This window comes from Miniopterus schreibersii (assembly GCF_964146895.1).
Source record: "Miniopterus schreibersii genome assembly, chromosome: 2".
Taxonomy (NCBI): domain Eukaryota; kingdom Metazoa; phylum Chordata; class Mammalia; order Chiroptera; family Miniopteridae; genus Miniopterus; species Miniopterus schreibersii.
In genome coordinates, this window is record NC_138102.1 from 52,511,737 (window position 1) to 52,526,460 (window position 14,724).

At 39.9% G+C, this 14,724-nt stretch overlaps 1 protein-coding gene across 5 annotated transcripts in view; it reads left to right on the forward strand.

Annotated features, from left to right (window-relative positions):
- The window catches only part of TBC1D4 (TBC1 domain family member 4), a 309,453-nt gene that overhangs the window by 237,588 nt on the left and 57,141 nt on the right, over positions 1-14,724 (forward strand). For all 5 annotated transcript variants that reach the window (XM_081130657.1, XM_081130654.1, XM_081130655.1 and 2 more), the window contains exons 2-4: positions 4,095-4,655; positions 6,655-6,744; positions 9,838-9,942. In XM_081130657.1, coding sequence (XP_080986783.1) covers positions 4,140-4,655; positions 6,655-6,744; positions 9,838-9,942 — 711 coding nt within the window. In that variant the 5' untranslated portion in view covers positions 4,095-4,139. The remainder of the gene's footprint in view (positions 1-4,094; positions 4,656-6,654; positions 6,745-9,837; positions 9,943-14,724) is intronic.

The following is a 14,724-nucleotide window of genomic DNA, read 5'->3' on the forward strand; positions in this document are numbered from 1 at the left end:
AAGCAAAACCAGAGCTGAATGTTGTTAGATCAGTCTGGCAGTTAGAGTCTGCACGCAGCCAAGGTCACTGAAAGCTGGGGTTAGTTATGACCTGAGAAAGTGTATTACAGGCAACTAGAATTTGTGTTTTACAGTGTAGTTAACAACTTAAATGACTGGAAAGTTAAATGACTCAGTTCAGTCCAGATGCTGAGCTTTGCTTGTATAAATAAGCTGGGTCATTAACTGTATTACATTTAGGTGCTGAGTCTTTACCTGTGATCACAGGGAGGTGTCCTGTAAGACTATAGAAATTCAGCCACTGATCAGTCCTTCATGTAAGAACTCCCAGTATAATGAAAGAGAAAAAGTACAAACAAGTAATACAGAGTGAGTGACACACTAAGGTTGAACTGATTTTATTTGCAGTCTCAATGGTGGAATACAATATAACTTTAACACTGCACCAAAATAATTTAAATATTTGTAACAAGATAAAATTCTTTAGGTTCAAAAAAATCCTACCAATAATATTTCTTTTATAGAAACATGTCTGGAAATTTAGAAGCACTGGGTTGCAAAATCAGATGAAAAGTATTTAATAAAAATATGGTTTTTGAGGAAGAAGGAATCATTCTATCTTAGGGTTTTACCCAATGAACTAGAATCATCTCACCTTTGGCAAGATTTAATGTCAGCTGGCTCACTCTCCATAACTTTGAACCTTGTCAGGTACTAAAGTAAAAAGAAAATGTCAGGGAGCTAAGGCTGCTGGTCATGCATTAGAACAAAACATCTGGCTGCTTCCCTGAGCCATGTCAAATGTTCAGGGTGAGTCACTGAAACTATAGCGTTTGTACTTTATTCTTTCATAGGAAATACTCATAACAGGCAGCTGAAATTGTTGTGATTTTTAAATTGTGAATTCTCTGGCAATATATCCCAAATAATTCCACGAGAGAGAAGAAATTCTGGATTTAGAATTGGTGCTAGAAGATCTGAAGATGTACCATCATAGATGGCTGAATGTGAAGCAGCCCTGAAGATAAGATGATCTCTTTTTCCAAAAATAAAAATGACCCAGTTTTTTTCACTAGTACACAAATTAAGGATCTAATATGTAGCAGGAATTATTATAGGCTTTGGAGATACAACAAGGAAAAAATGAAGGGAGGGAGGGACGGACGGACGGACGGAGGGAGGAAAAAGAGACAGAAATCACCACCCTCTTAGAGCTTACATTTTAGGAAATAAATTATACAAAACGTTACAGGTGGTAAGTGCTATGGAGAGTTATAAAGGAGGAAAAAAATCCAGGAAAATGCTGGCTGTGTCAGTGTGTGTGTGTTTGAGTGGGGGGTAGGTGCCGCCTCACAAGGTGATATCAGAGCATGGATTTAAATAAGGTGAGGGTGTGAGATTTTTGCAGTTATCTGGGGGAGGAGCATGGAGTTTAGAGACCTTGAGAGAGGACTGTGCCTGGCAAGTTCCAGGGATAGCTAGGAGCCGAGTGAAGCAGAGTGAGTGAGAGGGAGTGTTATATAGGAGTAAGGTCAGAGATAATGAGGTGGGGATGGAAAAATGAAAATCCAGAATGACTCTCTAAAGGTCATTTGGAGGATGTGTAGCCACAGTGCACACTAAATCTATATGTATGCCATATGCAGATAGCAAGGGCCATGTAGGACATTGCAAGGATCTTGTCTTTTACCCTTAATGAAATGGGGAGCTTGGAGGATTTGCAGGAGAGTAACATGACAAGTTTAAAAAGATCTTTTTGATGTTTGAGAATAGATTGAAGGGGGCAAGAAACACCAGTTAAAAGGTTATTTCAGTAAACCAGGTGAGAGATGATGAGTAGTATTCCATTGTGTGAATGGACTACATTTTGTTTATCCACTCACTTTTTTCATCAGTATTATTAAGACATAACTTACATGTAATTTGTATTAGTTTAAGGTGTACAACATAATTATTTGATACATGGATACATTGTGAAATAATTACCACAATAAGTCTAGTTAACATCCAACACCTACATCAGCGATTTTCAACCTTAATCCGCAAAGTTTTTAAAACATGCAATACCTGACTATTTAGTCAGGGGCACTGACCTCTTTTCCCTTAGATTGTCAAATAATAAAATTACAGCAGCCAACACAACAATAGCCCTTCTGTGTGAATGCCCTGTCTTGAACCATCAGTATATAGGTCATATAATAGAGTTACATCTTATTGGTCATGTTGCATAATAAGGTTGCATCTGACTGGTTAATTCTTGGTACCAGAAATCCTTACATACAAACATAGGCACCTGATTTTTTAAAAAGTCACTTTGTAGCAAAAATGGTAGGGAATTACTATTATTATTTTGGGTAAATTAAGCAAATTTATACCTACTTTTTGTCAGATCAGGAAAAAATAGAACATATATTTTGGTGTGCCACAGAATTTTAGTAATTAGTTTTTGTGTGCCATGAGATGAAAAAGGTTGAAAATAGCTGCCTTACATAGCTACAATTTTCCTTATGATGAAAACTTTTAAGATCTCCTCTCTTAGCAACTTTCAAATATACAATATAGTATTATTAACTGTAGTTACCATGCTGTACATTACATCCCCAGAACTTACTGATCTTATAACTGGAAGTTTGTACCTTTGACCACCTTCACCCATTTCTCCCACTGTTGGCTTCTCACAATCACCAATTTGTTCTGTTTCTATGAACCTGTTTTTGTTTTTGTTTTTTTAATTCCACATATAAGTGAATCATACAGTTTTTGTCTTTCTTTGTCTGGCTTACTTTACTTAGCAAAATGCCCTCAAGGTTCATCCATGTTGTCCCAAGTGGCATGATTTCCTTCTTTTTTATGTGTGTGTATGTCACATTTTCTTTATCCATTTATCTGTCGATGGACACTTTGGTTGTTTCCATGTCTTAGGTTTGTGAATGATGTTGCAGTGAACATAGACGTGCAGATATCTTTTCAAGATAGTGATTGTTTCATTTGCATATGTACCCAGAAGTAGAATTATTGGGTCATATGATAGTTCTATTTTTACTATTTTGGGAACCTCCACACTGTTTTCCATAGGGGTTGCCCCAATTTACATTCCCACCAACAGCGCACAAGAGTTCCCTTTTTTGCATGTCCTCACCAGCACTTGTTATTGCTTGTCTTTTTGATGATATCATTCTAACCCGTGTGAGGTGATGTCTCATTGTGGTTTTGATTTGCATTTCCCTGATGATTAGGGAGTGTTCATGTGTTGATGTGTATTTGGGTTGTTTACAGTTTGGGGGTATTTTGACTAAGGCTTCTGTGAATATTCATGTAGAAGCTTTTGTGTGGACTATGTTCTCAGGGCTTTTGGCTAAATCTCAGCAGTGGAATGGCTGGGTCCTGAGTGAAGTCTGTGTTTCACTCCTAAGAAACTGCTGAACAGTTTTCTAAAGTGGTTGTGCCATTGTACATTTCTGAATACAGCGAATGAAGGTTCCAGTTGCTCCACATCCCAGTGGGCTCTTGGTCTTTTCCATGTTAGCCACTCTAATAGGTGTGTAATCTCTTACTGTGGTTTTAATTTGTGTCTTTCCTGATGGCTAATGCTGATAAAGGGTGTCTGGATTTCAGTCTATCCATCTGTAAAGTTAATTTTATCGTCATTGTTGAAACTTTGGTTCCTTCAGCTGAGGCTCCTAATAACTTTTTATTTATTTACTCATGTACTTTTCAGTCATTACACTTGTTTTAAATGTATTTTTTCCCCTTGATTTTAACTTTTGACCCCTTAAACCAACTTTTAAAAGTACTCAAAGGATTTACTATGATTTATTAAAAGTTAATAGTGGCCGATATCATTGTTTTTGGGAAATGAATACGTGTACAATGGGAGTGTATAATATTAATATCATTAAATGTCAGTCTTGCTTTTAAGTCATTTATGTCGGATAGTGTAATTTAAATTTGTTTTATCTTATGTAGGGTCGGTTACTTTCTGTGTTTTATCATTTAGTAGGGGGGTGCATTCAAGTGTGATAACAACAGGTCTAGGTAAACATGCATCATCTCTAACGAGTCGGCCGAAATGAGTATTTTACATTATTTTTTAGGTCCCTGACGTTATCGGCAGCATAAGGCAGCTGTCCAAAGCCGCCATGAAAGAGGATGCCAAGCCCAGCAAAGACAGCGAGGATGCCTTCTACAACTCGCAGAAGTTCGAAGTCCTGTACTGCGGCAAGGTGACCGTGACCCACAAGAAGGCCCCGTCCAGCCTCATCGACGACTGCATCGAGAAGTTCAGCCTGCACGAGCGGCAGCGCCTGCGGGGCCAGGGCGAGCCGGGCCTGTGCGACGCCGAGGGGCCCGGCGCCCCGTCGGACGTTCTGCTGGAGGAGGGCGACGGCCTCTCCGACGCGCCCCCCGCCGGACCGGCGGCCGCCAGCCAGCCTGCGCCGGCCGCCGCTCGGGCCTGTTTCCCTGAGCGGATCCTGGAGGATTCGGGCTTCGATGAACAGCAGGAGTTCCGGTCTCGGTGCAGCAGCGTCACGGGAGTGCTGCAAAGGAAAGTCCACGAGAACAGCCAGAAACCACTGCCGCGAAGGCGACACGCCAGCGCGCCCAGCCACGTGCAGCCCTCGGACTCGGAGAAGAACAGGACCATGCTGTTCCAGGTGCCGCCCGGCGGGCCCGCGCGGCGCCGGCCCTCCCCCCGCCTGGTCCCGCGAGAATCCAGCCTGCAGTTCTCGCGGCCTGGGAAGCGGAAGAGGCCCGCGGCGAGGGAGCGGAGCAAAGGCGGGGAGGGCGGAGCGAAGGCGGGGAGGGCGGAGCGAAGGCGGGGAGGGCGGAGCGAAGGCGGGGAGGGCGGAGCGAAGGCGGGGAGGGCGGAGCGAAGGCGGGGAGGGCGGAGCGGCGGGCGCGGGCTGTACGGTGCGGGTGCCGGTGCCAGGATGAGCGAGTCCGGCAGGCAGAGTCCTAAGAAAGGAGCATCCTGGGAAGTTAGTGGAAGGAGTAGGGACAAGAAGCTTACTCTTAATATCTCCGACAGTCTGCCTTAGGGGCATTCTTAAATGAATGGTGCTGGTTTTTAAATAGCTGCAGAAAGCCAGTTGTTGTTTATGGGGGTCCACGGTCACTTCGGTCAGGACTCCCTTATTTCATGTGGGACCCTGAAGGGGCGGTTCTCTCTTCACATTTTTTATTTTATTTTAATCCTCACCTTTGAGGATATGTTTATTGATTTTAGGGGAAGAGGAAGGGGGAGAGAGACATGAATCGGCTGCCTCCTGGTGAACTGCGGCCGAGGCATGTGCCCTGAAAAGGACTCGAACCCACAACCTTTCGGTGTACAGGTCACCGCTCCAACCACTGAGCCACCTGGCCAGGGCCGAAGGCCTCGTGCTACAGAGGCTTTAAAGATGTGAATCTGGAGGGTGTGATTAGGTATAGAGGAGAGAAAAAGTTTCCTAGAGAGAGAAAAAAGCCTCGAGGCTCATTGGTTTATTTTCAGATGAGATTACACACAAAAGAGAAAGTTAAAGAAACACCACAGGCCTGGTGATTTACTGGATCAGGGATTAAAATAATTCGGTGCAAGCTATATTTATTACAGGTGTGAAAGATAATGTCTTAATCACAAAACGTTTTTGAAGTTGTGCAGGGTATAGAAAATAAGTTCCACGTAAAAGAGCACAATTTGTTACAAAGCCCTGTAGAAGTTCTTTTTTTATTTTTTATTTTTAAATATATCTTTATTGATTTCAGAGAGAGGAAAAGAGAGAGAGAGAGAGATAGAAACATCAATGATGAGAGAGTCATTGATCAAGCCCGCAACCAGGCATGTGCCCTGACCGGGAATTGAACCCTGATCGCCTAGGATTTTAGGTCAACGCTCAACCGCTGAGCCACGCCCGGCTGGGCTAGAAGTTCTTTAATCCTGAGTTTGTAAGATTAGAGTTTATTTAAAAAAAAAAAAAAAAAAAAGAGTGGCTGTCCTTTTATCCTGTTGTAAAGAACCCAGGAAAAGGAAATTCCACAGCATAACTTGGTAAACAATCCCTGTGTGTAATACTTGCTTTCTTGGAAGTTCACGAGTTCTTTAGTTTTGTTGTTCCTCTTATTATTATTGCTCTAGGCATATTATTAAAGTGTCTCTTGTCTTGCCTTTGGTGATGTGTTAACTGTTTCCCCTCTTCTTTGGGCTATTGGATTTATTCTTAGCTAGCCACAGTCCATGACGTTAATTTTTCTGAATAGTTGTGTATTTAAAAATTTTTAATTAACTACTCAAATAGTATATCTCTTTGTTGACCATTTGGAAGAAAGTATGATTATAAATTATAATTAAATAATTTGTATTTTTATAAGTCACAAAGTAAAGAAAGGTTGCTTTTTTTTTTGAAGAGACAATCACTTTTAATCTGAAAAAGAATGGTTTCTTGTATCTTCCAAATGAAGACCATTATTTTTATGATTTTTAGACAAAGGAAAAAGTATTCTGAGGCAGCTGATATTTGGAGTTGAAATAGTGGTTGGATTGGATGATGAGGCACATGTGAATATGTATATCTGGATATAGCATTTGAATCTATTATATTAGTTGAATATTTAATCGAAAAGTAAGATGTTAGGTCGTTCAGTGTTGAAATTAACTGCAATATTTTTATTTTTAAGGTTGGGCGATTTGAGATTAACCTTATCAGTCCAGACACTAAATCAGTTGTGCTTGAAAAGAATTTTAAAGATATCTCTTCTTGTTCACAGGTATGTATTGAAGTAGATTATAGCTTGGAGGAAACCAACTAAATCTTGTTTCTAAATTAACCACTAAGTAACTGGACTTAAACATCTTCAAATTGGGCTATTTTTTTTAAATTTAAACTTTTTAAATGAATATGTCTTAAACTGAGAGTGTTCATGTGTTTTTGTCTGTGTCGGTAACAAAAGCCTGTCCAGGTTCCTCAGTATCGTAATAGTTTGTTCTCATTTTCATCAACCCTTTCTCTTCGTAGTGTCACTTCATGAAATTCCTTCCACTGATGGAATTTTTGTGGTGATGAATTCTTTTAAAAAATACCTTCACAGATAACTTTCGTCCAAATCTTGGGCAGTGGGACTTGTGGGTATTACTGAGTCATGCTTGCTCTTTACACCATAGTAGGCAGGAAAAGGAGAACCAGTACTTTCCATTTCTATACATGTAAATGCTAAGTTTTGAAAATAAAGTTTTGGTATATTTTTGTTCTTTTGTTTATTTTTAATTCACAAACTGTATATTTGAAAGTTTTTAAATAATTGATACAGCTAAATGTGTACAGGGTTATATTTGGCACAAACTAGTGTCCTGAGTACCACCCTGATAATTTAGAATATCTATCCAAAAGTTAGAACTACCTAAATATACTGTAAACATAGGGAAAAAATTTGAAGATGTTGGAGTAGAGGGAGTATCTAAATCTAAATATGGGCTGGTTAAAATGCAAGGATGCCTCTAAGGAGGTCACTGGAATTCAGGAGGATTAACTTCTTTCCTAGCAAGGTGACTTAGATGTACCTACAGGGACCTGATCTTGCCAAGATCTCTTCCTATATTTTAATGTTGAAAATCAAGGCTATCTTTTTAAAAAGCTTTTTTTTTTTTTGAAGTTAGCATTACTATAGGTATGATATTCAGACATTTTCCCTTTGAAAATGACAGGTTTTTGTATATCTTGTTAATTATGCACCTCAGCCTCAGCTAATGCTGTTTCATTTTGTTCTATTATACGGAGACATAAAATTATGTTATAAAGGTAAAAATTTTCTACTCTGATAACAGAGAGACAGCATTTCTCTACAAGAAGAATATATTGCAAATTTCTAAATTTGTACTTAAAGGACAAAAAATTGCGTAGAAAGATTATCCACTTATTGAGCATTCTCATAATTATCTGTTTGCTAGGAGTCCCTGCAAGACCCTAAGCTCTGCGAGGGCAGGTGTCTTATTCTGTGGTGTCTTACTCGGTAGAACATCACAATAAGATGCTATGAGACATCTTAACACTTGGGTATTCAATAAATGTTGAGTGGATATTTCTATATCTAGGGCCTTGTGCCAAGTACTGGGGAGAGTGGTGTACAAACCAGTGTAGTTACTGCCCCCCAAAGCCTGAAGAATCATCCTAACAAGTGCCTCTCACCCCCACAGTCCCCTGGCCTTTCAGTAAGAAAACTGGGAATGCTCATTAAATACCAAAGGAAAAGAAATAGATAAAGGAAAAAAGCAAAACAAAATACCAGCCAAACCACATATGTAAAACTGGCAGTTCAAATGTGATTTTATTTTTTTTCAAGTAACCTTTCTATTCTGACATTCTCATCCAGAAAATGAATTAAACAAAAATATGACAGAACTTTGTGGACAGGCCTTTGAATGGAATAATTGTCAGGTTAACCTCTGCTCCTCACTGAGAGACTCTGCTCTTATTACTTTCACAGAATTGAACTGATGTAATGTGGCCACATTCAGGAATAGGCGTGCTTTTTAACACATGCACACCGACTAATGTTTTGTTCTTCAGAATCTGCAGGACTGTGTCCCTGGCAAGCCTGGGGAGTAAGAGAGTAGTTTTCTTTACTGGAAACAGTGCTACTGCATGAAGACTTGGTGATCTAATGAGGGCCTATGAATTCTTCCCATTTAGTACTAAGCTAGTAAAAGACATTCTTTAATCTCTAATGAGTTATACCAGGGGGAGCTGACTTTCACCTCATGAATGGTAACCTCACTCCTCACTACTGACTTTTTTCTTTTTATCAGAGTGGATTTCCTTTTTCCATATCTATTGGATAGCTTGAGTTTATTATTACAAGAATAGTCATTACCATTTATCAGCCTTGTCCCAGGAACTGTGATAGACATTTCTCAGCTCCGAATCACAAAAATTTTTTGCAATAGGTGCCATTACTACTCTTTTATAATGAGAAATGGAGGCTCAGAGGTGATTACTAGCAGCCCAGCACAATGTCTCTTACCTAATAGAAGGTTGAACTAAGATTGAAACTCAAATCTGTTTGACTCCATTCCCCCCCCCCCCCACACACACACCCACACTTTTTTTTCTCATTGGGATTTAGGCTGACTGCCGGACAACTTTAAATTTTTGCCTACCTGGCTTTTCATAGCGCTATGCTTGCTATTAAAATAACAAGGTACTATCTACTAATTGGTATGTATGTATTCAGGCTGAGATTTACAAATGATTCAGAACTTTTAAGTAAGGGTAGCTGAGGTTATTTGGCCTGCATTCAGGAAATACAGTGATTTATGAATTTGGATAACTGACATCTGCAATAATTTCTTTAATGTATTGTCTTCTAGCAGGTGTGGCTCCTTAATGTCTGTAAATAGACAAATATTCTTGTATTTTTAATGCACACTTTAGGGAATTGCATGCCATTTAATTAGAGCATTGTTAGATGTAGTTTTTCTGATTATTAGCCTCATGGAAACAGGGTTTATAATGAATCACCAGATGGCTTGTTCTAAGAAGATCAATACATTGAAAACTCGATTACCTGCAAACACTGAGTAGCAGTTTTATTATGAGAAACAGTGGATCATGCCATCATATTTTTCCTCCTGTGACCCTGAGTAAACACAGCATTTATCTGAAATTTTAAAAAATGAGTTTTTGGTTTCACCCTTTATTTTATGTACCAGAAGGCCACCATATAAATTTGTTATGACATTGTGTCCCCCATCACAGCTCTGTAGGGAGTTTGGTAGAAGTGTGGAAGCATAGAACTGATATCGATTTCCATAGTGTTGATTAAAAGGACATATTCCCATGAACACCCACTTCTTTCCCCCCCCAGGGAATAAAGCATGTCGATCACTTTGGCTTCATCTGTCGGGAGTCACCGGAGCCTGGGCTGAGCCAGTATATCTGTTACGTGTTCCAGTGTGCCAGTGAATCTCTGGTAAGTGGTGGCCAGACTCCCGCTAATGGGAGACGTGTCTTTTACGACCCAAGCCTCACAGAACAGCCATCAGTGGAAAAAAGACAGGATACCTAGAAATAGATTTCTGCTCTTTAAAACAGCACAACAATAGGAAAAACAAAAATTGTCATGGTAATTTTGAAGCCAAGATACTTTCTTGAGTTTAGCAAATCTAGTCTTTTTACCAGGAGTATTTTTAAAAGGTAGGAAAAGACTAATAATAGAAGAGCTGTTACTTTTTTCATTGCTCATGTAAGAAGATAAGGAGAGCCACTGACCTCTTATTCTCTTAATTGCTGTAACATTCAGAATATATGAATGCTTTAGAGAATGATTTTGTTTTATTTCATTAGCCCTGTCCTCATTTTTAAAACACTTCATTCTTTTTTTAAAAAAATTATCTTTTTGTTGAAAGTATTACAGATGTCCCCTTTCCTTCCACTTGACTTCCCCCCCCGCCCCCCCAGGCCTTCACCATACTATGAAAACACTACATTCTTTCTTTTAGCCTTCATTTTCTTTCTTTGGACTTTTAAAGCCAATTCATGTCTTCAGTGCCCCCCACACTTTTATGGGGGCTGTTGGAGTTTGAGAAGAAATATGTAAGGCAAACTTGGAAATACATCTGAGTGAATAAAAATGTTTTGATATTGTCCCCTACAATTTCTTATTTATTCTTCCACTTGTGTTATCTTTCCTAATCATTTTAACACAAACATGCGGATATATCACCATAATTTGAACATAGATATTTTCTTAGGCATATAATAATCCACAAACATTTCTTCCACACACCACTGAGACATACTCAAAGAAGCCAGGCGCTTCTCTTCGTTTCCTCGGTGCACGATTCCTGTGCAGCTCTTGCCTTCCACAGTCTCAGTGTGGAGACTGAGTTTGGGAATAAGGAAGATGTGGAAGTGAATTGATACAAAGACACTTTCTGACTAATGTCTTCTTGCTCTCAGCCTTTTCCTCTAGGGATTGTAGCATTCTCACCACTAACAGTTTCTTACTCGAGAGAGATCCATTTAAGTTTTCTTCTCACTCTAGGTGATTAACCACATTTGTGAAAAATCCAAATATCCAGGTGACCACTCTGTAATAGTTCAGGACTAGAGAGAGAAATTTGAGGATTGTTGCTATGTAGATGACAGGTGAAGGCGGGGGAGTGGGTGAGCACCCCTGGGGAAGCAGGAGAGAGAAAGCCAAAGAGAACCAATGAACAACACTGGAAATTGCCAGCCAAGGAAGCCATAGGTAGAATGATAATGTGGGATAATCTGCCACCACTCCTCACCAGCCCCTGCTCAGCTCGCCCCTCTCACTACTTCCCTTCTCCAGCCCTCTCTCCACCTAAGACCGATTCTTCCACCATGTTCTGGATCCTTTACTTTCCTCCTTTGCCCAAACTTGCCATATATCCCATATTTTATTTTGGCAGCTCCATTTATCCAACTTCCCAGTGTAGAAACCACAATGCATTCTCCTTCACCTTCTGTATCCACTGTTCACCAAATTCTGTTAAGATGGAAACGACCCTTATGTCCATCTCGCCTCCCTTTTCTCTCTGCTGCCTGACTCTGGGCATTTGTCTGCTTCCACTATTGCATTTGTGTCCTAACTAGTCCCCCTGCCACTGGCTTAATCCGTCCTCTATCCACTTTCTGTATTTTGCTATAGTTTTCTTGCTCACATTTCCCCATCCAAAACCAGTTTATACCTCCTTGGTGAGGGACAGCAATCTCGATGGTCTAGCACGGCAGGAGGGCCTGCTTCGTTCTCCTTCAGTCCCCACCGGAAGGCCTCACCTTTCATGACGGTGCCCTCTCACATGCTGTGCCATCCCCTGAGCGGTTCTCTAGGCCAGACCTCGGAGGCTGGTGTGACGACCGGTGTGATGTCGCCTTTATTTGGTTGGCTGTTGAATCAGCAAATGGTTTGTGTGAACGACAAACCACACAAAGGATTAAAGTGAGTGGTTGGGGCTCACACAAGAGTAGCTGAAGTTCAGAGGTCGCTGTTGGCTCCTCACACAGAGGGAGGAGTCTGCCTTGTCTAAAGGCCAGAGCCAGGGCTCTGTGCTTTTATACTGTCCGGTGGGAAGGAGACCATGTGGGCCTCAAGAGTCCGCCCTGCCACTAATCAAGGAGACGGTGCTGTGCCTTAGTTATGTTTTTCTATTCTCTTTCCTACTGCTTCAGTGGACTAAATGTGAAGCATGCCTGCCCTTGCTCTGCTGTGACCCGAGTCCACTTCCTCTTTTCTACCATGTACTTTCTAGGACCCAGCTTAAATATCACATTCTAGTGAAGCCTTTTCTGACACCCTTTCTCAGGAATTGGCTTTCACTGCTCTGTTGTCAGGGCTCTTGCTACACCTTGTTCATAGGTCGCTAACAGTTCCTGCAAATCGCCACACTCATCTACTTGTTCACAACTTTCCACTAGATTGTGATTCCCACAGGGTTGGGACCATTCGTATTCTTGTCACATCCCCCTGATATTTCTAGGGTATCAGGTGCTTGTGATTAGTATTTTGAGTGATCAAGTGTATTACTCCTAATTTCGAGCAATCCCCTTCTGGGTGCTGGTTCATCTCGGATTGCTGGATAATATGCAGTAAAAGGAAGACTCTGTAAAACTTTCTTATTGCCATCCTCTTTAAAAGTTTTGTTTTGCCTGTAGTTTTAGTATTTTTGTTTTACCCTCATGCATGTAGAATGAGTTTTGGAAACGGATTCAGAGTAGAAAGTCTGGGAACGTGCTGCATTTTTCCATCCTAACAAGCTCTGTGACTAAGGCAACAGACTAAACTGGCTGAGAATGTCTTCCTGTTACATTGAAGCTGGACTAGACTCCGTTTTGGCACCGTTATTCTTAAAACAGGCCCATGCTAGAATCTTTGACACCCTGTTTACTCTAATTTTATCAGAAGTCATCTTAACTGAATAGTGAGACATCAGAACTGCAGGCTAAAGGAAAAATGTAAATTTCCTGCCTAATAGAGGACGGCTCAAGCAGCTGACATGCGGAACAAAACAGTCAATTAAATATTATAGGTCTAAGCAGTGTTATGATTGATGTGGTTTGGCAGTTGTGTAAGACAAGTAACTATTGCAAAACCACACATGCTGACTTCTATGAGTACAAAGAATATACAACTTGCTCTTTTTTTTTCTTCTTCTTTGTAGCAATTGCTGTGAATTGATAAGTAGTATAGTGTTCTGATGGGCCCTGGATGGTCATACTGGAAGTTTAGATGCTTAGTACCCGTCCCTCCCTCCTTTCCTTCCTCCCCTCTCTCCTGCCCGCCTGCCTGCCTGCTTGCCTGCCTTCTTTTGTAAAATAGCTGTAGGTAGGCAGGTTAATTTTGTTTAACCAATCCTTGAGATTTATAGAAAATATCATTTCTGTTTTCTCCAAAATTGATTTAAAAGGTGTGAAAAAATGGAAGTTACTACTACTTACAAATAGGGAAACAGTAAAACTCCACAGATGCAGACAATAACAAAAAGTATAACCAGGGAAAGTTTAATAACAACAACAAAAAAGACCCTGACTACCAAGACTCAGGTTAAAATTTTTCTGGAGAATTCGACTTGATAATCTTTTGAAGTTCTTACATATTCTATGATTCTTAGATTTTTCTAAAATGCTATAAAATACCTAAGTTGGTGTATAAATGTTTATGAGCATTATTTTTATTATGGATTTTTACCTAAATATCATAAATTGGCTTTCTTTGTCCCATCTTGTACTTTTCACTGGAAATTTCCTTTACTTTTTTTTTTTTTTAAATCCTCACATGCTCAGAGAGAGGAACAGAAAGAGAGAGAGAGAGAAGCTAAAGGAAAAATGTAAATTTCCTGCCTTCTGCACCTGCCTCGACCAGGGATCAAACCCGAAACCCAGGCATGTGCCCCTCCCGGGAACTGAACCAGCGAACACTCTGTGCACAGGACGATGCTCATCCACCTGAGCCACTCTGGCCGGGCCAGTTTCTTTACTTTTAACCTTTTAACACAGCCTATGAGTTTTTGTTGTATCTAAACAAAAACAATTAAGTTATTCATATTACACTAATTTGAACTTATAGTTGCTCTGATCCCGTGATAGAACTTATAAGCCATATGGGGGGGGGGGGGAAAGGGTGGATTTAAAAAAATAAAACATTTAAAATTTAGAAGTCAAATAAAGTTTTTAGTAATGTCTACGGCTGGAAGAAATTGGTAACCACATTTCAGACAATGTTAAAATGGCCTTTCATTTCATCTAAAAATAGACAAGAAAACATGAAAGCTTAGTATTTCTATTGGAGGCCTTTTACAAGGCAGTATTACTAAATAACAAATAATAAACCTATATGAAAGCTAAGCCCTTAAATAAACGAGAAACAAGAAAACAGAAATAAATAAACATTTGCATAAGTAATTGAAATTGCTTTGGAGTATATAACAGGTCAAACGAGATCAAAATGTGAAGGCATTAAATATGTAGGGCTTCCATTTTCAAGAACTGGCAATCTTTATTTTTCATCACAGTGTAAAAAACCAGATTTTATGAATAATTCATTTTAATTCATGGAGTGATATGAAATTATTCATAAGCCTTTTATTTATTTATTTTTAAAATCTTATTTATTTTTATTTTTTTAAATATATCTTCATTGATTTCAGAGAGAGGAAAGGAGAGGGAGAGAGATAGAAACATCAATGATGAGAGTCATTGATCGAGCCCGCAACTCGGGCATGTGCCCTGA